This window comes from Falco cherrug, chromosome 7, assembly GCF_023634085.1.
Source record: "Falco cherrug isolate bFalChe1 chromosome 7, bFalChe1.pri, whole genome shotgun sequence".
Lineage (NCBI taxonomy): Eukaryota > Metazoa > Chordata > Aves > Falconiformes > Falconidae > Falco > Falco cherrug.
Window position 1 is genome coordinate 52965201 of NC_073703.1, and position 23977 is coordinate 52989177.

Genomic DNA, 23977 nt, shown 5'->3' on the forward strand with positions numbered 1-23977 from the left:
AATTGGATGGCCTGAGCAGACTTTTTACATGCCATTTGACTTGCTCACAATTACTATTCAGCCTGCTAGACACAAATACCTTGTTACAACAAGTGAGGAAAGCAAGGTATCCCTATCTAAGGGAAACCCATAGATCATTAAAATAAGTTTTCAAAGTCTTTTACACAGTCAGAATGGCATAAAGGTGATACAGCCTCCTCCCACCCATAAGAGCTTCCCATTCAGAGAAAACACATTTCATTTTAACAGAAGACAAGTTCATCTCAGGATATATCTACACCACACATAGCAAATACTAGGAAGATTAGCATGTGCTGACCGCTCTGCCTCTGTGACTCATGTGCTGCTGGAACCCTCTGGATCCCAACAGTTCATTTCACGCTAGCTCACATGACCATCACAGTAGTGACTCAGAAGCAGATGAACCCTCAGGAAAAGGAGAACTGGGCAGCTGTTGACTACAAGCCAAGACAATGAACTCTAGTACTTGACATGTTGATCCCATGCTGTTCAGAATTACCTCATGCTAACCTGGAAGAAAATAACATGACCAGTCTTTGCTAGTTTGCATTATTCTGATTGAACAGTCAAGAGAACAACTAGAGGCTCCAAGGATCACAATGGTTTTGGTATTTAACCTGAATCCACCATGAATTTTTCCTCTTGAGATTCCGATTTGGTTACTGACAGGCACTACATTAGCTTGAAGGCACCAAAGCTTATGTTAAACTTCATTGCTACTGAACAGAAACCGGAAAAGGTTTACAGACTTCTAAAGCTTAAAAAAAAATTGCAGGCCAATCTTCTTAGTCACTTGCCTTTCAGTGGGTAGCAAGTTAAGAACATTAACTTTCAGACATGACAGCCGCTGTTTCAACTTTTAAAACAAAACATCAACATTATCAGTTTAAAGGTAAAAACTGAGGAAACAGCAAGGAAAAAGGGAGTTGGATGAGGCATATGAAAGATCATTCAGCAACAGATGCTGAGGATGAGAGGACCCTGGACTTGGTACTCAGGGCATATGCTCACTGCAGCTGAGATGTGAGTATAGGCCAAAGGCAGGCAGAATGTCATATTTCATAGTATAAACAACAGTAAATGAAAGACATGGCAGCTGAGGCTTCAGCACAAATGAGCTTGTCAAATCCTACCAGGATTTGAGCTGATATCCTATTGAAACACATACTGTCATTTCTTGTGATCAAGCATCACCAGAGCTCAGTAACTGCAAGTTACCACAGCCAGGCAACAGGTATTACAGCTTATTACTAACCTCTCCTACTGATCTTTGGAAGTGGTCTGTATTGCCTGACTTGCTTAAAAACATGCAGGAGAAAACAGTTCATATGTTTGTTTAAGAAGCAAGTCTACATTACTGAATAATTTGGCACAATAGTGTCAGCTGGCCAAAAGAGTTGGTGTTGATCTCCTTACGGCTACCCTGTCGTTATCATCGTTGTTCTGTTACAGACTCATCTGCACTGGCTCCCTGGTGAGAGCATCCCTGCTCTGGCTATGGCTTTAGGACCAGCCATTGGCTTAGATCCTTCTGCCTCCATGATGGTTTTGAGCACAACTGACTAGCATGGAGGGGAACTCAGTTTAATTTCCTGCAAAAGTTCTGTGGTTGGAGCACACCTAAACAAGTCCACATAATGTAAAAACATGCAGCACACAAAGATCATAGAGGATTTGCTTTAAAATCTCAATGAAAACACCACTGCTGATGCAGGCTAAGAGATATTTGAGGCACAGAATGAATCCTACTGGATGAATCTGGTAGAATATGGGAATTTATTTACCTCTACTCTCAATGTATTTGAAAAAGCAGCAGTCAACCCCTATACAGTATATATTCCCAGAATCTCCTAGAGCCAAAAGCTTCAGCCACTTAAAATACAATTCCGGATTCAGATCAGTTATCAGTAATTTTAATTAAGAACCATCCTGCAACATTTACAGTTCTTCCTTAGATTCAGATGTCAAAATCCAGCCCACTGGTTCATTAGGCAAAACCAACAGTGAAATTCAATACGAAGTTGAAAATCTACCATATAAAAAAAGAAATTAAAATTAAAAGATAAGCAAGGGAAGCAGAAAACTGGATGAAATCAGATATTTTAAGAACTCAAGAATTTATTTACTTTGTGTGTAAGACATCAAGATTTTCCCCCCTTCCTTCAAAGCTACAGAGGCATAGCTGTTGAAGCCTGAAATTGTAGTTCCATACCCTTTTGCTTTTAAATTAAACAAATGATCTCAGTTTTTGGAGTGTTTTTTGACTCCGGGGAAACTATGCCATTAAGAGAGTGCCAGAAACATATTTAATTGATGTGTGTCCCAAGAACAGCTCAAAAGAGCGCAGACATACCACGTATAGATTTCAAGGAAATTACTGAAAAGCCACAGAGCTTCAACAGAATGTGATATATGAAACATGGCGTATAAAAGACTCAGTATCAAAAGGGTAAATTCAGTTTGGAGATATTAATCTGATTACCTAAGAGGTACTATGAATCAGATACGCTCCTTTGTGCGCCATATCCAACCTGGACAGATGGAGGAGACTTTATGCCCCATTTTCTGACATATAATTAGTGTTCAAGGGATGATCAAGTTACAGATACAAAGTTTCAAACAATTTTTTCGTTTGGGAGTGGTGTGTACAGTAACCAGCCTATAACGTAAGATTTTCTGACTTTATTTCCTTATGTGGCTTACACACTCCAAAACTTGTCTTTGTTGTTCTCATTTTCAGTTGAATGCTTTCTACACACCTGCCTGACAGAGCACCAGTCCAGCAACATCTCTAAACAAAGCACTCCACATAGAGCTTTGAAACAAGACTGGCACAGACTGAATTCAGGCTAATTTTAACTGTAAAAAATACAGTTTTTTATCCAAATGATAAGCAATTGTCATATTTTTCTGCACCATCTCCTCCTCTCTCCTTCCTGCTGTCACTGGCAATTTCTAGGATCTATCAACAAAAAGTAAAAATAAACTAACTGTTGCAGGCTCCTCTCCTTGTTGGATTCATACAGTGATGTCATAGTCAAACTTCCATGATTGTAAATTCTGAAGTCAATGGCCCTGGACTAAGTCATTTATCTATTAAAATGTTACTCGTTTACATTATGGTAATGAATGTTTTAAAAAAATTGAAATCTAACTTTGTTTCTGCTTATAAACTCCATTTAAGATTGTGGCAGAAGAAAGCTTAAAAATCCAATCTCTAATTAGGACATCTGTAACTTGGCATTTTCTATTAAAAAGTCTGTCTGCATAGCTTATCAAAGACCCCAGGCTTTGCAGACCACAGCAGCAATCAATCACATGAGGCATTTTTCTGTTTATTTCTCCGTCACCATCCCACATCTGTAAGATTGTGCTCATATCTACAGATATATGAATAACAGAAGTAGTTTTACAAAATACAGAGAAAGAGTTAGCCCACCTGCACTAGCACTGCCCTATATAGCTTTTAATTACTTTGACTATAACTTTTAATTATTTCAGCTGAGGAGACATCATCAACCCCTGCATTAAGGCAAGGAGTATTCAGGGAGAGCAGTTTTGGAAAGGGTGGCTTGGGAGGAGCAGCAAAACGGAGAGGCAGTAGGGCAGAAGTTGCAGCGGGTACACATTCAGCAGCCATGGCTGAATCAGCCACGCCGCAAGGGAGCTGGGGCTTGCTGCCAGCCAACTGACGAGGAAGTAAGATGAAGAGGCGAGTCCATGAGGAAAGGCTGCAGCAGCGTGGGAGGACTATGACCTTTTGATCTCTGAGATGTTCCTGATGTACCAAAGTGACATGTCAGCTCTAATAGGCTGCACTCTCAAACTGGTGGCAGGGGCCTACAAATTACTGTGAGATCTGAAGGCATTTGTTGTGATGATCCCGGCCTGGATGGGGCATATTAGTGCTTCCCCAGCAGGACTGACAGTCTACCCCAACAATTCCCAAACCAGGGGTTGTAACCTCCAGCAGGGTCACAGTCACAGAGTGGGGTCGCAAGCCTGACAGAGATGTGATTGTTTACGTCAGTATTTAGGGTCGCAAGCTCGGCTGGGGTGAGTTCACCACCAGAAACAGAGGCACAAATAGAAACCATTTGGGAACAGCTGGTCTAACAGATTTCACGCTCAGAAACAACTTCTTGGTATTCAGCTAAAATGTGCCCAACCTACTCCCTTACATATCCATGTGCCAGCCTGAAACAACAGCTCCCCTGCCAGGTATCAGACTGGCTCAGATTACTCCCAAGGAGTCATGGCTGCTTACCCAGTAGTAGCATCTGCTTTGGGGATTGCTTTTTCCTGTCAAATTTTCCATTGTTAAAAGCAGAGCTATTCATACTTGAGTCACTGTTTTCTTTACCCTTCCTCAGAAGGGAGATGTACCTAGTTAAGCACCAGCTCAGGCAGAAATCTTCTGTACACTACACGTTGCCGGGAAACTGGAGCAGCAGCAGGACATTTTAGGAGAGCAGAAGTTAGTATAAACAAAGCCTTCCTTTAGTTAAGCTCCAGGCTTTTCCTCTTTCTCCCATTTCTTCACCCATCTTTTTGTACTGCACTATGAGAACTTCTTTTTCTATTCTCTCTGTGCTCCTTGATTTCTGTTTTTTTAGTATAACTGATATCATGAGAAGACAAGCAGAACCCAGGTTAGATGAATTTTGCCCATGTGGAGCATGCAAAATCTGCTCATACTCAAGCTGCCTATTTTCATTAAAGTAAGAGACAACACACCAACCATATACTGTCTTTTTATTATCGTATTATGCTTGGGTTTGAATGTAACATTTTAGGAGCATACCGTCACTGGGAAGAAGTTCATTCACATGTCAGAGCACCCAGCTTCAACCTCCAAAAAGGGCTAATAGGTTATAAAACTTCCATTTTTTAAGACAGTAAATCATTATTACAACAATAAAGCAGGAAATACACAGAGATTAAGCAGAAACACCAATGTGCTCTTTTTACGATTAAGGGGAATCATCAATCATAGAGGCTGCTTGAGATTAACAAGGAGCCACTTTTTCAAACATCCTGCAGTAAACCCAGAGGAAACCCAGCTGGAAACTGCAACAAGAACACAGGCATCAGACTCTGCAGTCACCCTCTGTACCCTTGTCCGTGTATTCCCTTTTGGCCTAACACCTGCATTAGGGTCACTCCTAATTGGTTCAACTTCTGCAGGTGAGCCACATGCTTCACGTAATGCCACAAGCCAAGAGGAATTTTCACAGTGGTATAGAAATCCTTCTGATCCATCCCAGTTCCACTGTTGATACTATAGAATTCGACAAGAGATGGCACTGAATGCTACTGAATGATGAAATCCAATTAATGTTTTTTTAGTCAGCCTCTATTTGTAAAGATTTAAGGATAACCCACAGTAAGTTAAGACAGAATTTAATTGGCCGTTGTGCACAGGGACAAATGGCGTTTAGCTCTTTCCTACCTTTGAAGTCATTTTTTTACAATGTAATTGTAAAAGATTAGTTAGTTTGGAGCAGGTCCACCAACACTACGGTTACAATGTAATGCTGCAGAAGGAACTTAGAGCCAAAGTGTCTTGTGTTTCAGATTTAAACCACTGATTTGCAGGACCACAGTAAAAATACAAGTCAATCTTTCCAATTCTGCACAGGATGGGAAGAAAGGGCAAAGAAGGAATTACTACCATTAAATAACCAGGTCTCTTAATGCTACTTTTATGGTGTAAACAAAAGTCTAAATTCCAGTGTATGAGAGAACATAGTTTCTATAATCACCCATACTAAAATATGAGTTAATCTTATTTTTAAACTTTTTTAGGGCATAAGGAGATGTTGAATCTTGTTGCAATGCTTCACAGCTATATGCCATCAGCTGAAACTCAGTGACTGAACTATGCTCTCAATTTACTACAGTTAAAGGAAAATAGGAATAAACTAGTGTGGCTAGTAGGATTAATGCAAACCCATTTTACTTTGTATTGGAACGTGCAACTTTTTCTCTCGTGCACTTTTTCTCCGTTGAGGTAAGTTACTTAGCAGCCGAGAGGTGGTAAACTCCTAACCACTCAGCTATGACTGTAAGCACTTCTGTTATCATGCCTCTGATTATATAGATGAATGATTCCCAGCAAATGTACCTGAAGGGTTTTTGGATTACAAATTGTTGATTAATGATTCTAAGTCAAACCACGTCTTTAGAAAAAAGCCCACAACAAAGCAGTAAAACTGTATTCTGTCATCGCAGCAATTAGGAAATGAGGAACGGAGATCCTCTTAAACTGATATTATAGAGGCCTTAATGCTTCTGCTGACAGTTTTCAACCCCTTCGTAGTTCAGACCAAGTGATTATGCATATGTCATTCAGCTTGAAACTTCCATAGACATGTACAGTCTCTGTAATGCTGTTTTACTGAGAGATTTATGTTTTGATTAAAAAGCCGTTAAAATTTGGGTGGATGTTATTATGTCACTACTTCCCACTTGTTGAAATATAACATCAAAATTAGTACAGGCTGACATGACCACTGTTATCATGAAATCTAACTGTTCCATACTGCACCGCAACTCTGCATCATACAGAAAAAAAATCACAGTATCATTTCCCCTAATGGTCAGTATCATTTGTTCCAGGCCCTGTAAATGATGGTGCACTTCCTTCAGGTGTTCTCAACAGCCAGAAGGGCTGTTTTCCTTCCACCAAGCAAAGCCTTGAGATGCAGACTCCACTATTTCTAGAAGCAGTTACCAGAAACACAAACACAGTGCACAAAAGGACAAAATCCTATTTTGAGTAGGCTCATTTTTCCCTCCAACATGTATCAATGAATTTTATCAGGGTCCCTCCTTTTTTCATGAAGAGTCTGAAGCTGGAGAAGTAACTCAAAGACAGAACAGACCAAAGGAACAAAAGGCTTCTCACAGTACTGTTAGCTGGTGCAGGGGATTTCTGGTAGTTTCTTAAAAGACAGCTGAGACATGAAGTCCAGCAGCAAAATAAAGAATTAGAAAGAAACAACTTCAGCTGTTCCATTACATCTCACGTGAACAGGAACCAGTGAGCTGAGTAACCCTCTACCGAGTCCTATGCTAAAGTCAGAGGTACCCAGGGCTCAGACCTAGAGGCACAGTCCTGTGGCTCACCGAGCTCTCTTGTCCCATCATGGGAATGTGGTCAGCCTTGGGCTTGGAGTGGCAACCAAACCATCAGGTGAGAAGTAACAATTCATATCAAAGTAAAAAGAGGCAAATCTCACTACACTTCCCTGTATCATCATGACTGTAGATCGCAAAAGATACACTGTGGCACTTCGCTATCTCGATAAGCCATAAAACAAGAAGAGAATCCATTACCTTTTCAGGGATCTGTTTTAGTCTTCAGCATTCACACCTGTACTCCAGTCTCAGTTACCATGCACACACATGGACTAATTGTTGGAATTCACCTCCCAAATAACCTGGCAATACCACTACTATTATTTGCACATCTAAAGTTCACTAACCTTCATAGCATGTGCATAAGGGGACACAGTCAACAGATCTTTCTTACACCATGCCCCATAGATCCCAACTGACAGACCTAGTAATCTCCATACAGATTATTCCATAACGGTAACCAAGAAAAGGGGTTTAGTAACTATTCTCAACTCTTTGCGTTTCAAAAAGTCACAGTGGATTCATATTAAAAAGATAGGTTATTAATTTATGAATTGTCTTATTTAAAAAATATTATAATTAACAGCACTGTTTCAATGATCCAAGACAAACCATTTCCTCTTTCAAGCAAAACTGTGTAAATCAGCCTGCAATAGGTTTACAGAGCATTTAGCTAAAATACTAAAGGCCTAAAACATGCCAAAGTGTTATGATACTTCCTAATCTATTTAAATTCGTATCATGCTGGAGCACTTCACTAGAACATGCATTATTCTGCATTAGCCTTAAAACTAAAAGGAGGAAGTGCTCTAGAAACTTGTTTAACAGCTGCTTCATTCATAAGTTCACAGTTCCTGCAAAACAGGTACGTTTGTGTTCTCACAGAATATTCTTTTTTATGTTTGTTAGGTCACCTGCAGGTCCAACCTTAAGCATAAGTGTATACATAAATCAATACTATAAACAAACCAAAACCAACCAACAGCCTCTGATCTCTGGTAGCTCAGTTCTCGTGGTAATTCCTTCAGCGTTTTCTCTCCTTTCAGCACCAGGACTGAAAAAAGGGATTTGAAGCGAGAGAAGCAATAAACTACAGAACTGGTCTGGGGTGATGGGGTGAACAGCAGGTCAACTAATTATCCCCATAGGAATATCCTGAAATATCAAGAAAGAAAAAAAAAAGTTGCAAAATAAAAATACATCCCCTTATTAAAACAATCAGTAAACTGAGGCTTGAAGAATACAATTATTTAACTGCAATCTGACAGGAGATCAAGGGCACAGCAAAAGAAGAGAACCCAAAGATTCCACCTTCAAATTTTCTGCCCATAAGTCAAAGTAGGAAAATCCTGTGGGTGAGAGATACTATGGCAGCTTACTTTTCTCCAGTCTCCACAACACAAAAGCCTATTTCTGCTCAGCAGCTTAAAAGAATTCAAGATCACAGCATCAAAGATGAAAAGTTCAGACTAACCTCATTGCTCATACTGTGCACTAAAAATACACAATGCTATGACAAACCACTTGATGAACATAAATGGCAGAAGATTGAATGCTGGCCTCCCCAGAGCTAGTGCAAGTTTACAGTTAGTTTTAAACACAAAATAATTCTGACTTTTCCAAAGAAATATTTGAAAGTACAAGCTGAGATTGAAGAAGCCCAAGACAGCATTTCTTTTATTGCTTGACACTTTGTGCATGCTGGGAGGGGGGATGCTGTTGTGTTCATACCAACACACCCCTGAGCTTTTTCCAAGAAAGATGGGAGTTTGGCTTTGATGTCTGCAAGAGGAAGTTAGAGCTTGCAGCTGGCAGATACATTAATAGGATAGGCGCTGGTGGACTATAAGGGACCTCAAGTACGTCACACTGCCCTATCTGTTCACAGCTCACAAATGCAACACACAAATTTCACCATCCAGCTAGTGCTCAGCCACACAGGCTTAGGATTAATTTCTAACAGCTCTCTAGTTTAGGTAAAATCCAGTCATGTGAACTTTGTAAAACCAGTAAAAATAGTACAGTCACAGCCACAGATAACTTGCTTAAAAACATCCATTAGGAGTCATATAAAGTATTTTTTTGCAGACGTTTGCACTCCATTTCTACTGTTCACTTAGCCTAATGCAGCTTAAATCTATCTTTTAATATTATAAATTATTTTAATTGCAGTAAGAGCTACTTTTTACATGCTTACATAATAAAGCATTAATCCTTCAGGCCACATCTTCAAGCCTAGTGATAGCTCTGGGCTCATCTGACCATCTTTGCAATCTACAACAACTTTAAGGCCTCTCAAAGTTGTCTTTGACTGGAAGAGCTAAGCAGTGGCTATTCCATAAAGCAAGGATGCAAGTGAAATAGCAGTATTGCCATCATCCTCCAGTCTGCCCGCTCCAATGACAGGGTTTGTGAGATGGCTGAGAATGGTGCAGCTACAGGTAAAAACTGAGTTTGGCTCCTAGGGAAGAAGTGTCAGCCTTACGTGCCTGAGAATTGTACAGCTGCAGAAAAACATCATTAGTCTTAATTAACTCCTTCAGATGATAACCTGGCAAGTGTGTAAAGGCCAAATGAATGCAAGAGCTCATCCCACAGGTAGATAAACTTTTGTATTTTACTCAGTACTTTAACTTGCAGCAAACAAAGGTGGGGGTTTTCCCTGTCTTGAAGCAAAAGTATGCACAGATCCGAGAATTTAGCCGGACTTATAACCATTTCCTACAAGAAATACCAACAAACAGTTCAAGAATTCTTACATTGCCACGTAAGTGCTGGGATTTTACAGCCAGCACTGCTTTTGTAAAGCCTTTAATATTCTTATAAAAATATAACATATTTTTAGGACACAAATTTTCATGCACTAGATTACAATTTTACAGAAGACAAGCTTTGAGCCTGAAACAGCTTGTCAATGTCCTTTCAGCTTGTTCATCAGATTAACTTTCTGTCACACATCCGATGAACAGCTTCCTTGGTTTCTTGCCTAATCTTACACATAACCCAAGCAATTCAATTCTAAAGCACAATCAGAAGCAAAACCAAAAGCCACTACAACATTCCACTTATTTCTAATAGCATGTTCAGTTTGAAATTTTCATTTCTGCCTCTAAGACTACCCTTTTAGCAAACCATTTACAGTGACAGGACTCTGATTTCAGATAGGATTAAAAGAACATTATTGGACATACACAAACCAAGGGTTCCAAGTTGCTTACAGGACTAATAATGTGTTATAGGTCCTTTCACATCTAGGTCACTGGTTTAAATTCAGCTTTACTTTGTAATGAGTGAAAAGGAAGAATGAGGTAAGAACAGAGTTGTGAATCTGGCCTCTATTCCTGCCTCTGCAACATATCTACTTTATGCACTTGGGCTACTCGCCTAACTACTCTTTCCCACAAATTCTACAATTGTTGAATAGCAGTAAGTATTATGGGTGTCACACTAATCCTAGAAGACTAATTCATTAAGGCATCTTAAAGTACCCAGGATTGTCAGAAAATTAAAGTATTGCTACTTTCAGGCTGTGCAATAGCTAACATGAAATAAACTGAGGGAAACTTTCTCAGGACAGGTCAAAACCTTAATGTTAAAAAAAGAAAAACACTGGCCACACCTGTAACTTTTGACAGTGAGATAAACATAGAAATCAAATGTTGAATGGGCCTGAAAGTCTACTTTTCCTCGCAGGTAGACAGCACAGGTTAAATCCGAAGCAAAATGGAAATCCAGAAGCAGCCACGTTACGGATAAGACAGACAGGAAAAAACCATGTAGTCTGGATATGCGCTGTACTCTCCCTTTATACAACACAGCATGTAAATGCCGTGTCAATGTTAGTCAACAGAAGAGGGAAGGGAGAGCAGGAAAGAAGTTTACCACCCCTGCATCCCTTGATAAGACTTGAATTACTGAAGGAGCTTACACTGCTGCTGCCTATGCTGTTCTTGTTCTGAGGCTAAACAACAGTTTCCATTTTCAACAAGTGTCATGCTGGCCCATTTACCACTTCAGACCCTTAATTATAAACAGGGAATGAGAGAAACAAAGGAAAACAATACACAGAGAGAGCACCAACACATTTTAACTCAATCTTGCATTAAAAGGTGAAAATAATGGTGGTAGAGAGTTTAGATACAACATATCAGCTTCATTAATAAGCTGTAACTGCTACAAAAATCATCATGCCATCTCTTATGTAGTCCTGATTTCAGAATACTATTGAACTATGACTCATACAAAGCACTAAATCTCGTATTTGCAGGAAAAATTAGGAAGATTACAACTATTCCATGCTTTTCCCAAACACTCTTCAAATATTTTAATCACAAGAAAAAAAAATGTTTTACTGAAAACACATTTTGTTATTACTTCCACTTCAGAGTCAGCTAGGACTTTCTTTTCAGAGGAAGCTCCTACAGACCAATTCTAAAGGACAAACAAAAGCACAAGCATTGTGATCAAGAGCATTTAATAACACAATGTGCAACAACTTTGTGCCAAGACAGAAATCATAAAGATGAAAAACGATGCCTTCCTCTTCCAATTCCAGTTAGCAAATTTCAACTCTTTCTGACATAGGTAGGGACGTGATATTCAAGCAATGAGCCTCAAAGATACTTCGGCAATGGATGGAGGCAACAAAAGCCACAAGCACAATTCCAAAACTATTTAATTGGCCATGCTTTGCCCAAGTTCCTATTGACAAAATTATGGTGTAAACACATCAATCACTGTTAAGACATTACAGACGTTTTTTGCTACCCTTTGACATTCCATTTACTCTGTCTTCAACATCTCGATCTCTTGTCCATTGAAATGCAGAAATAATGTCAGTTTCAACCATTGCTTAGTCGTTTTTGCCACCAACCTGTTCTTGCATTGTCAGACAAGCTTGAGAGGGCTGCCTGTGTAAGCTGACCAGAACCACCAGAAAGTGCAACGAGGGCTGAAAGAGGGGAAACACCCATATTCTAAGTAAGAAGTCTACATGCGATTATCATACCTTTGTGGGGAAGATAAGCATTGTTTTACATCATACATTTGGGTCTGTGCATGAACTGAACTCTAAATAGCAAACATCTCAGCGTCTGTCCCTGTCTGAGGGGATTCTGACTATCCTTTGCAACTGGAGAAAGCTGAAATTATATTATTTGCAAACTTTGACTCAGAATTATCTTTCTTCTTAGCACAGTAAGTCCTCACTATTACCCCAAAAACATGTGCTTGTCTCTAATTCTGTGCAGAAAAAAGAAACATGAAGATGTAAAGTATTACATGGCATCACACAAAACCTCAGCTTACATTCACACAACATTGAGAGCTGCAGTTTGAGGCACTGCACTTGATGACCAGACAAGCGTAATGCAAGGGACAGAACTGAGTATTTGATTGCCTTCATTTGTGACCAGCTGTTTCTCTTTGGAATCACTGGTAATCATTAGATAAAGATGAAATTTGTGGTCTAGCCTGTATATTAGCTCTAGCAGCAGCTTCAGAAGACTGAGAAAATAATGCTGTAAATGCAAGCACAACACTGAGGAATATGTTCTAGAACTGACATGGCTTGAAAATTCATTCCCAGCCCTTAGAAAGTGTCAGATCCTTTTAGTTAATATGCTTACTTTTTTTTTTATTTATAAATGGATTTTCAGAGAAACTGAAAAATAATTTTGTTCCCAGAGTGTTTTATGTTAGACTTGATAACTCTTACAGACCCTTGTGCAAGACTGCAAGAGGTACAACGTGGATTTGTGTCAGTGTAGAGTTTCAGTTCTGATAGAAGGGATCTCTTACCTTCAGACAGGGACAAATCATCAGCTGGAGACACCAGGTCTGCCTGGATCGGGAAGCCATTGCTCAATGATGTGGTAATCTGATTCGTCAAGATAACCTGCAAACAGACAGGGAGAGGGGGAAGGGAAATTAATTTTTACAGCTACCGGAAGGCTGAGAGCAGCCCAAGCAAGGACTGGAATCCTCCAGGCACAGCATCCAAGCAACCCTCTACTCTGACCTTCAGCAAATTCAGCACTCAGAAAATTCTGAACTACCTGCAGAAACTGAAAGAGATAGTTGTAAGAAGTGCGGGAAAAGGGATATTGTTAAAAAGATGAAACACTAAACAACAGTATGTTAATACATACAGCCACTTAAAAGTAAACTACTGTTCTGAAGAGTTTCATTCTTCAATTAATACTTGACAGTCTTATAAAAAACATCATTTTCTTCATAAACAAACCGGAAATCTGTTTTCCTAGTAATTTCCACACAACTTCCAAACTCCCTTCCTTTGGCTGAAACACAGTTCCACTGAGAAAGGTACATAGGGATACATCCCCACTGATGTGAAGCACAAGAGTACTAAATTTCACAGGGCTACCTCGACACAAGAGGATTTTTCAGTGTTTTTCAGGATCACAAGATTCTGATAAACAGACTGTAGTACGCACACCATCCTCTCCTCCAAGAACATGAGCAATGGCCTTGCAAGAGATGAATAACTTCCCACACCTTTGAACATGTATTTTTTTCTAGTAACAGAAAGGATTAAGGCAAACATGGCAAACACCATAGGGAGAAGACCATAGGTATAAACACAATTATCTCCTAATGCTTTGGATCTCTAAAGCAGCTGCATGTTCTGCAATTACAATTGGTCTCCACTTTGCACACTGACAAAAACTTGAGAAATTACTTCTTCAAAAAAAAAACCAAACAAAAACAAACAAACATCAAAATTATCTTTCTGCTTGCACTGAGAACAGACTCCACTCCAAACAAAATCTCTTTGGAATTAATGGCCTGTCTTCAGCTGTATTTGACACAGGAGGAAGGGAGAAAGGAATCCTACATGATACTCTGGATGCGGTTTCATGATGCTACTGGAATAAATTAACAGCTTGCCATTGCTAAAAGGAAGAGGGATTTCTCTGCTCTTCTCTCCACTGCTCCTCCTTCCCTCTGATCATGGCTTCCTCCTGCTTTCTAACACTTTTAGTAGTGCGATACATCACACTCTCCATTTTCTTTTTCCATTTCAAGATCCCACATAGGCTGTATCAGATCAACAGAGTTGTAACCGCATTGGTAGTGCTGCAGGGCAATGTGTCTTCTTCAGGCAGCATGATGTAAGCTACCAACGTGACGGAGGCTGTGACCTTTACCAAGACCACAACTCTTCCTCACTGCTTACATCAGCCCACTCAGCCCTGTGGTTGTAAACAGCAACAGTGGTGCCCGAGAGCTTTATAGACTGTACCAACAGCACAAATTAAAGTTTGTAAGTCAACTGTTCATCTACTCAACAGAAGTTCAATTCCTTCACAGCTCCATAATGATGTCCCTCCTGCTCTTCTACTACTCACTGCAAGCTCCAGACAAGCTTCAGCTGGCTATCACCCCTCTGCCCAGCTTAACCACAGGTGCACCTTTTGGGACTGGGCATGTTATGACCACTACAGTGAACACAGATATGGTAGGTAACAGCCTTGTTTGGTCTTACACCTAGACAAAGGTTCTTAAGGTACAACTTGCAATACTGCCAACAGCAAACATGTAAAAGAGGCACCACACCACTTCTGCTGCTTCCCCCAGAGCTGCTGCATGAACCTGTAAGCACCCAAAAGCAGACAGGAAAGGGCCTGGTACACACAACCCCTTGCAGCCAATGGCGGTCCTGTTCAGCAGATTACAAGGTAAGATGATTCAATTTAATAACAAAGAAGAAAAAAAGTCACTTTTTCCTTTCTTCTTGCCAGGATACTTTACTTCCATTTAAGTGAGTTTATCCTTGCGATAGGATGAACATCCAAACTGGTTCAAGGCAAATGAAAGGAACAGGCAGCCAAGAGTCAGGAGGGATAAGGACCAGGATGTGAGATCTTTCTTTCTTAACACTGTTTTCACTTCCTATTCACTATGTCACAAAACCCACAGCCTCACTTACCCACAGAGGCTATTCTGGCAACCAAGCATAAGATACACCAACAATATGGCACAACGCTGAAGCTCTTCCTCCATCCAGTACTAGAAAATGTGCTGAAACAGAACACACTAACAAACTTACACACACACACGCGTATTGGTGGGGTATGAAGTTTTCATTGGCGTGCTTTTGCAATTATTACATTATTCACAAGTGTCAAAAGCTCTGTAAGAAATTCAGTCATCCCAGACCTGTGCCAAGATAATCTCTGTACTGTGCCATCACTTATTTTATTATTTATATACCACATTTTAAAGAAACGCTACCATGCGTGTTTAAGGATCTTTTAAAAAAGAAGAAAAAGACCTAAGCACGCCATATTTCATATTGCTCTCCTTCAAAGGAAACTAACTTTAAAGACTTCAAAAATCAAAAGGAAAACTAACAACAAGAATAATGCACCTGCATTGATTTTTTCATCTTTCAGATTTTTTGGCCTCCTCTTTAACCAGGAACTCCACAGCATTGTTAGCTGTAGGACTGAAAATCTTCTTTACCCTTTATGTTTAATTTAAGCTATGCCTTTGAACTTAGATTTCAGTTTCTGATGTGTCCTTCAGTAACTATGCAATAACTAGTCAATGTTAACAATATCCTAGACAACCTGTTATACTGTTTAAAAAATCAGTTTAAAAATACAGAGTCCTACACCCAAGTGAATGTTCCTCTCTGGCTTATTCTGAGGATGGGAATTAAATGTATTTTTAGTTCCATGACTTCACTGATAGTTAAACATTTGCTTAAATACATGTTTAAATACTATCTTGAATAAGCACACTTCCTCTGAGATGAAGCCATGTGCATGCACAGAATGCTTACTTTGGAATTAACTGAAAATTATTCTTCATTTCTGCAAGCGTGCTGAGCCAACACAGAGATTTGGTTCTCCCATAAGTACAAGCCAAGAGGCTGCTAGCTAAGCACTAAATTTGGCATCAAATTCCCTGTCACACTTGTGCAGCCTTGCTTACTGCAAAACTCTTCCATCGGGTATAGGTACAGTTGCTACCAAAACCCAATATTCATCTTTGTGCAGCTACCATAATACAGTGTGAACCTCACTCTGCAGGTGTGCAGAGTACTCCAAACTCTCACTGGCTCAAACAAGCTACGGGTCACTAACAAAAGAAAAAAAAAGCCAGCCGTTACTCAGCTCCTGTTCCAAAGAAAAAAAGTTAAGGCACTCAGATTTAGAGAACTCCTCTGTAATACATACATCTATCTCCAAAATTTCAATCACATGCCCTTACTGGAAACAGTTAAATTTTCTTTTATTTTTCCCAGAGTAAAACCTTGGTCACTAATACTTTGTCAGTGAATAGTGCCATCCAAACAAGACCCTACATTTTCAGCAGTCCCCAGTCCTACAGACATCCAGCTTGAAGCCCTGAATGTTGATACCATGCAATTCCAGTGTCACATCTAGAGAATGTACTAACTTTTCCCCAAAGTCTCCTTCATTAACCTGCAAGACATGCCTATATTCTGTTCTGCTATCCTTTGAAGTTGTTCAGTGTATTCAGAGAGTTGCAAGTAGGTGTCTGAGGGAACAGTTAAGCCTGAGTGTGATGTGGAGAGAACATACAGGCAGACAAAGGAGATCTGAGTGAAACAGCTGTGTGACTTTCTGATGAGTAATCGCATTTGTGCATGGACAGAATCGGCTAAGTCTCACATATTGCTTCATACATGCGTGCAGAGAATATAATGCTAGTCCTGATCTTAATGAAGCCATATCTTACAAATCACCGGCCAGAAGGTTAGAGTATCTCCCTTTTGTCTGTCTGCTAGGTGCCACACTTGAAAGAAACCAATAGCACTTCCTCAACTTTTCATTGGAGATGTGCCATTAACGTACAGATCAGATTTAGCCTGTTTAGTACAGGAGACCCGCCAAGTTCTCAGTCAAAGCAGGTATAGAAAAAGCTGCCTCTGTTGTGGTTCCTTTTGACAGATACTGGGTATTATTACCAGCCAAGCATGGCTTCCACTTAAGAAGTTCGATGCCAGGCATGAGTTTATTATCTTCCAGCAGAACACTCAACAGTGAAAATATTGCTACATATGTTAACATTATCGTATTGAAATTTTAAATACAGTGTATTTTAAAATACCCAGCATTTTATAAAATACTCAGTATTTTAAAAGGAGCTCCGATTTCCAGGATCAACTAATGAAACAGAGTATTTTCATTACTAGAGATACTTTCATTACCACTAAGGCATTTAGAGCGAAAAGCATTACACCACACACAACTGTGTCCTGACATGTGCAATGGGTAAGGAGGTTGTGTTACCGCTTTCTGTTTCTACTTTGTGATGACCAAAGAGCATAGGGCTTCTTCAGCCAGTGACCGTGCAGGAACGAAACACACCCTCCACTGCTAAAAGAAGAGGGGGAAAAAAACCACACATAAAGGTCAGCTAGACAGCTCAGTAACACTGGAAACCTGCCCCACGCACTCCTATGGAGTTCAATGAACCACTATCTTCAACCTTTCAGCCCATTCACTTGCACTGGGTAAACTAGCTATTTAACAAGTGAAAATTTACAGTCCTCACTCAGCCTTCCATTACTGACAAAATTACAAATGCTGCAGAAATTCACTTAGATCCAAATTTCAAAATAATTTCTGGGAAAATACCACACAACTGGCTGACCACACAATTTCCCAATTCTATGAAGATTCTTACTTCAGTATAGCAACCTCAGACTGTAAAATAACCCCTTCTAACCATTAGAAGTGTTAGGACAGTAAGAATGATCCTTTTCCTTACAGTTAGAAAACCTGGAGATAAATGTAAGGGAACAGTTCAAGTTCCTAATTTTAGGCACCTTAAAAAAATGCCTATTCTTCTGATCAATTCCCCAATTTTTGTAGGTGCTGATACCTGGAAAAAAATGGAAATAAGAAATTCTTAAGAAAAACAGCATTCATGTTCTAGACAGGTCATTGCTACTTCTAAGATTAATCCAGAAGCCAGCACCACTGTTTCTCTTGAAATCTTTACATGTTGTTAAAATAGAATCTCCTTCCACTGACGTGACTTCAGCAGATGTCAGTTTTCTGGAAGCACGTTAGAGAAATAAAAATACTTATTTAAGGTGCCTAAACTCCCAACACCCCCATTTGCTGGGAATAGCACAATTCCTGCATATATGGAAAGCCCCTGCAGGTCCTGGGAGAGAGCTGGCCTAAGAACTGAAATATGACTGCTTTACACAGAAAAATAAGCAAACTATTTTTTGTTTGGTTATTTATACAGTACAATTTTTCAAGTACTCCTCCTGCCCTTCCTAGGGCCACACTGAAACTACTAAATCTGACTCTGTCATCCTTGTAAATCCAGTTGAGTAAATAAGTCATTTTCTGTAAAATTGTGGTCTCAGCCTCCTTGTCAGTTTATTGCAAAATTAAAGGCAGCTCAGCACAAAACTATCAATGAGTAACCAGCAAAGGTATAAATGTACCAAGAGGCAAAAAAACACCCCAACTGTCTCATGAAATGGCTGTTTGTTAAAAGAACGGAGCAGAATTCCCCATTTCACATGCAACACTATTTAGGAAAGCTCTTATTAAAGGCTTCCTATTGGGCTGGGAGAGCAAGCACAAGGACACTTGCAATAATCCCAAATTACTCCACCCTTATTAGTCCATGTACTTTGTGGTTTTCACTGTACTCAGGCAATGTTATTAGAGAGCACCATGTACAAGTGACAATCAGCAGGGCTGGGATGCTGACTCAGCATGCTGGAGGAGAAGGAAAAGTTCTGCTCATCCCCAGCCATTCTTCATACCAGTCCCTGAGAAGGCGCCTCTCCCTTTCCATGAAGCACAGAGCTTCTAATGAGACATTCAAGTGGTCAGTAAGGGGTCAAAACAATGGCGACTACTGTTCAGGCATTAGCAAAAGGAAAGCGCACCAAGCAATACCACAAAGCCAGATGGGGCAGGCGGCAATCCTGGAAACAGAAAAAGGGAACAGTGAGAAAACTGGGGTGAAGCAGAACGCTTCAAACAGCTGTGAGAACCACAGCCTCCTCCTTGGGAACCTGTTACAGCTCCTTGAAACTGGCATTGGTCTGCTCAAGGAAGAACCCTAAATTACTGCCATCTCTCATAGCAACATGTACTTGTGCTCTTCATCTAAGCAAGCTACACACTGAATTAAGCTTTTTGTTCAACTCGTGTTTCTTCGGGGAGATTTCCTTCAGTATCAGCAGCCATTTGCCACAAAAGCTGTCAAAAGTTGTCAAAGACCTCAGCAGGACTTGTACTTAATACTCACAAGGAAGAAAACCTTTTTTTCCCCAGTGAAATCACAGAGTTACAGACAGAAAAAGCGAAAGTCTGAACTGCAATATTGATTGCTCTTTAAAACCCCCAAGAGTTTTAAAGAGAGACTTTCAAGTGCCCACAGCTACAGGGCACTCAAAGTTAGCTACTGCAGTGATACTCTGCAGGGGCTCACCTTGCAGGAGAGAGGGCTTCTCTGGTGAAAAGTCTCTGCACAATCGAGACAGTTCTGGCCTCCAGGACCAAACCAAACATAGGAGATTAAATATATACACATATCTTCATTCTTAGAAAATGTAAACTAATTTAGCTCATGCAAACCAAATAGAGAAGAGAAAATCCAACAGTTTATCATCTCAAATCCAAGCAAATCACCACACCCACATAGTACTCATCCCACTAAAATGTCCCATACCCCCAAGCTGAGCAGCCATCAGCCCTAGCATCTCAGGCTTCTGTGGGGAAAAATTAAAGTAATGTCAAGTACTCCATAAAGCCCAGCCATCACAAGCTTATAATAAATGAAATCCCCATGCTCAAGGTCAAACACCGATTTTGATATGTAATCAAGACCTAACTAAGATACTAAAAAGTAATTTCACGTGTTCTACTAAACGGTTATAGTTAACAAAGAAAGCACGAAGCTCTATCTCTGCAAGCATAAGCAACAGACAAGTGCCCACCTTTAACAACTGTTGCTAATCCAAACCAGTGAGAGAAAAAGTACCTGTTACAGCTATCATGTTTATCTATAGAGGCATAGGCTATAATGGTGATGCTCACACAAGAGGGAAGTAGATGGATGTTTTTTCAGACACAAAAGCATAGCAGCTACCTGACTGAAAGCAGAGGTCTCTGTGCCAAGAGCTGTTAGAATTCACATCTCAACCAATGTCACCAGAATTTGGCATAATTCCCTGAATAACAGATACATATACGCAAACCACTGGAAACCTACCGAGAAACACTTCCTAATCCTATAAGCAATCTAGCAACAAGTGTGGGCCTTGCTTCAGAGGAATTTCATTTGTACCTATTTTCAGCTGTACCTATTTTCATCACATCCAGGAAAACAAGAAGGGCAATTAAACAGTCTAACACCACAGAAACAAGAAAGTAATGACTCTCTGGAAGGCTCACAAGCACCTTTTAAAACATTAGAAACCTGTTACTCAGGGCACATTTGCTAAATGCAACCTTATTAGAGCTCCCAGGACAGGACTTCCAGCTCCTGCTTTGCTATGGTATCTCTACACAAGCTTCTCCTCTTTCCTCCCTCAGAGAGGCAATACACAGTAACAGAGGTCATTTTATAGTCACTGAATTTTACTGAGTATAAATAGGAGTCAGAAGAAAGCAAGGAATCTTTCAGAGACTGGCCACTGTATTTACATCCAATTTATTCTGCTTTGCATAGGAAAAGTAAAAAAGTTATGCAATTCAATTCCATAAGCCTTCTGAAGAAGTAAAGCGTCTATTCACATCTCTGCCAACTGCTTAAAAATAATCACAATGAATTAATAAAACTTCCACCAGAAGAAAAAAAGAAACAAACAAAAGCATGCTGTTCTCAGGCAGCTACACGTCTTCAAGTTGAAATAGCTACCACCCAGCAATAGCCTGAGGTCTTTAGCCTTTCCTCCTCTGTGAAGAGGGAACACAGCCAACACAAACGTAATCTTCAAAATCCACGCCGCAGCACCCTCGTGCTGTGCTACTCGTCGAGAAAGGTTTGTGTGCCTGGAAGGCCTTCACATCCAGCAGCCTGCACAAACCTGTCTGCAGAGATGTGCGTAAGACACCCCCGGAGGGACTGCCACCCACCTCCATACCCTGCCAGCTGCCCAGAGCTGAGTTAGTTTCCAGCAGACCCTCCCTCTCCTCCACCCTCCCCTCCAGCCCTGCATAATGATGGCTCTCTGAATTGAGCTTGCTCCTATGTGTAGCTAACCATGTACCACAGTAAGAGATGAGTCTGATACCGGCTGAGCTAACACGGAGCACCTCGCAGGACTTTCACAGCCAAAACCTGCTGCACTCTCAAAGCAGCAAATACCACTGATTAAAAGGGAGTTTTCTGACAAATGCCAAATTGTCTTGTGAAAGAATAAATAAAATTATGAATTCACAGTTTGCTCCTAGATTGCACACTGTTCTCAGCAACCGGGCTTTTGGTTGGTTTAATTTGTTTGGTTTTGAAGGATGGGGAAGAAATGGGGAAGAAACTGGGCTGTCTGGAACATAAGCAAGTAGTGCAGAACTTCAGTTCTGCTCCAACGTGCTCCAGGCTGAGAGGAGAGCTGAGTATGTCTCCTACTCTTTAATAAGACTGCAAGGAAATATAAAATTATGCTTACTTTTTTTCTCAATGAAAAACCTAGCTCAGTTTATTGGCACTCGCTAACTTTCATTACCAGATCTGAAAGCAGACTGAAGGTCCTTCCATTTGCTTGCTGAGTTCAGACTTTCTGTCATGCACCTACCCGGCTTTATCCAGCACTTCAAATTTACCGCCACCTACACAAATTCTGTAACATTACATCTCACTACCTTTCGATGGAATAAATGTATTGTTACCCCTATTGTAGAGACAGATGCTCAGGCACTAAGCAAACTGTCTAAAGGTACCACAAATCTTTACTATCACTCCTAAACCCTAATTTCAGAGTTGGAAGGGCTTATACTCACCTAAGCACTCTAGGACATCTCAGGACAATCTAATATCTACCCAGAAAATTATATATTTATAATTCTTTCTATATTTGGGGCTTATTTTCTTTTTCTACACCTGCCTATATTTAGTTTTTTCCTAACAACTAAACAGGAACATGAACTAAACTAATGAAGTACTCCTAACAAAGGCCTCTTTAGGGCTCATGGCCTATTTCAAGCTGATAATTAGTGTACCAGCATTTTTATTTGGTTTTGATGTTTTGACAAGCCTGTCAGAGAGACTGTTTACAGTAATATATACATGCAGGTCTGGAGAGGTATCGCATATAAGGCACAACTCAATCTCAATGTCATTAGTTCCATTAATTCCTCAGATTCCTTCCAATTAATTTCTTCAAGGCAGTGGGTCACAGGAGACTTGCTGGGTCTTGGATGCAAACTAGAACAGCTCAATGGGCTACTGTAATTTACAGCTTTGCTGAACCGTTTTTAAAACACTCTCCCTGCCTCCACCTTATCCCACATCGTGCCCCTATGCCAACATTTTTAGAGGGAGGACAGTGTTAGTGCAGACTGCTCCTCAATGTCTTGTGGAAGCAGCAGAAAGCAGTTTTAGGATGTGCTAGAAATCCCCATCAACATTTCATTGTTCAGTTCCTCTGCAAACCATACTTTCCCGCCTTCCCTGCAGCAGTGGAGCCTTTGTGTGTACTTTTAGGCAGGCAACAGAGGACTACAGGAATATTTGCTTCCCCTTGTCTATTCATTTAACCTTTACAGGCGGGTAACTACTAACACCACCACCAGACGGCATCACATGGCTTACTTTCATCAGCATCACAGAAACAGAGCAAGTATTTTCGAGCCTACATTGATGTTAGAAATCACAGCATGCTTTACATAATACTTGTGAGAGAAGTCTAACAAATTAACAGGTCTGTAGAGTATTGGAGTAGTAACAGACATCACACAGAAGCCTGACAATCAAACCGATTTACCAATAATTTTTACAACATGAGGAGAAGGATATTTAGCAAGCAGGAACAAAACTAGGCACTGATGGCATTATTTAGTGCAACCAAGACCCATTTAGTGAACACCATGCCCCTGGTGATTTCAAAGTGTTATCATGAACAAAATTTAGTTATCATCCTCTATAGCTGCAATGGTTGTAAAATAAGAGTAGGAATCACGCAGAAAACAAAACACCCAGCTGCTGAAACAAACAGCCTTCCAAGCCACCATCAGTTTCACTTCCCTGTGACCCAGGGCTCAGAAAGGTACGAAAGAATAAGTGAAAATGAACAGCTGTGAAACATATGTACTACAAGCTGTAGGTATATATTAACATTACATTTTAGACATTTTCAAATACTGAATTACATTTGCATCCTTCTCAGCCTAACCTGCAATTCAGCCAGTAATCTGTTTCTACCAGAAATATATATATAATATTTCAAAACAATCAGTAGCTTCAGCCTCCCTTAAAACGCAACAAGCATACCAAATAAACCAGGTTGATGCTGGGTTCACAAATCTGAGTGTTGGGTAGACTGTCAGTGACTGTTTTAATAGTCAACATCTTTTAATCTGATTGGACTGGAAGTGAAAGTTTTATCATCTAGCTTTTGAGATTTGTAATACATGAACATACCACTAATACAGTATAGCATTTTTATGCAAAAGAAAATTACTTGAGTGTTATTTTGTCTGTGTCCTAAACCTGCAAAGTCGGATGATAAGAGCTTTAACATTTTTTAACTTAAAATGTTCAGTACATTTTTATAAACTAAAATATTCTAAGAAATTTTTCAAAAAAAAAGCAGCAACCTATAAAAAAAAGCATGATGCTG

General features: G+C 40.0%; 1 protein-coding gene across 10 annotated transcripts in view; it reads right to left on the reverse strand.

Moving 5' to 3' along the window:
- Positions 1–23977, reverse strand: part of RAD51B (RAD51 paralog B) — a 428481-nt gene that overhangs the window by 241919 nt on the left and 162585 nt on the right. For all 10 annotated transcript variants that reach the window (XR_008733375.1, XR_008733374.1, XR_008733376.1 and 7 more), the window contains one exon: positions 12964–13060. Coding sequence is in view for 6 of the 10 variants with exons in the window: in XM_055717384.1 (XP_055573359.1) it covers positions 12964–13060 (97 nt within the window). In the remaining 4 variants the exon portion in view is untranslated. The remainder of the gene's footprint in view (positions 1–12963; positions 13061–23977) is intronic.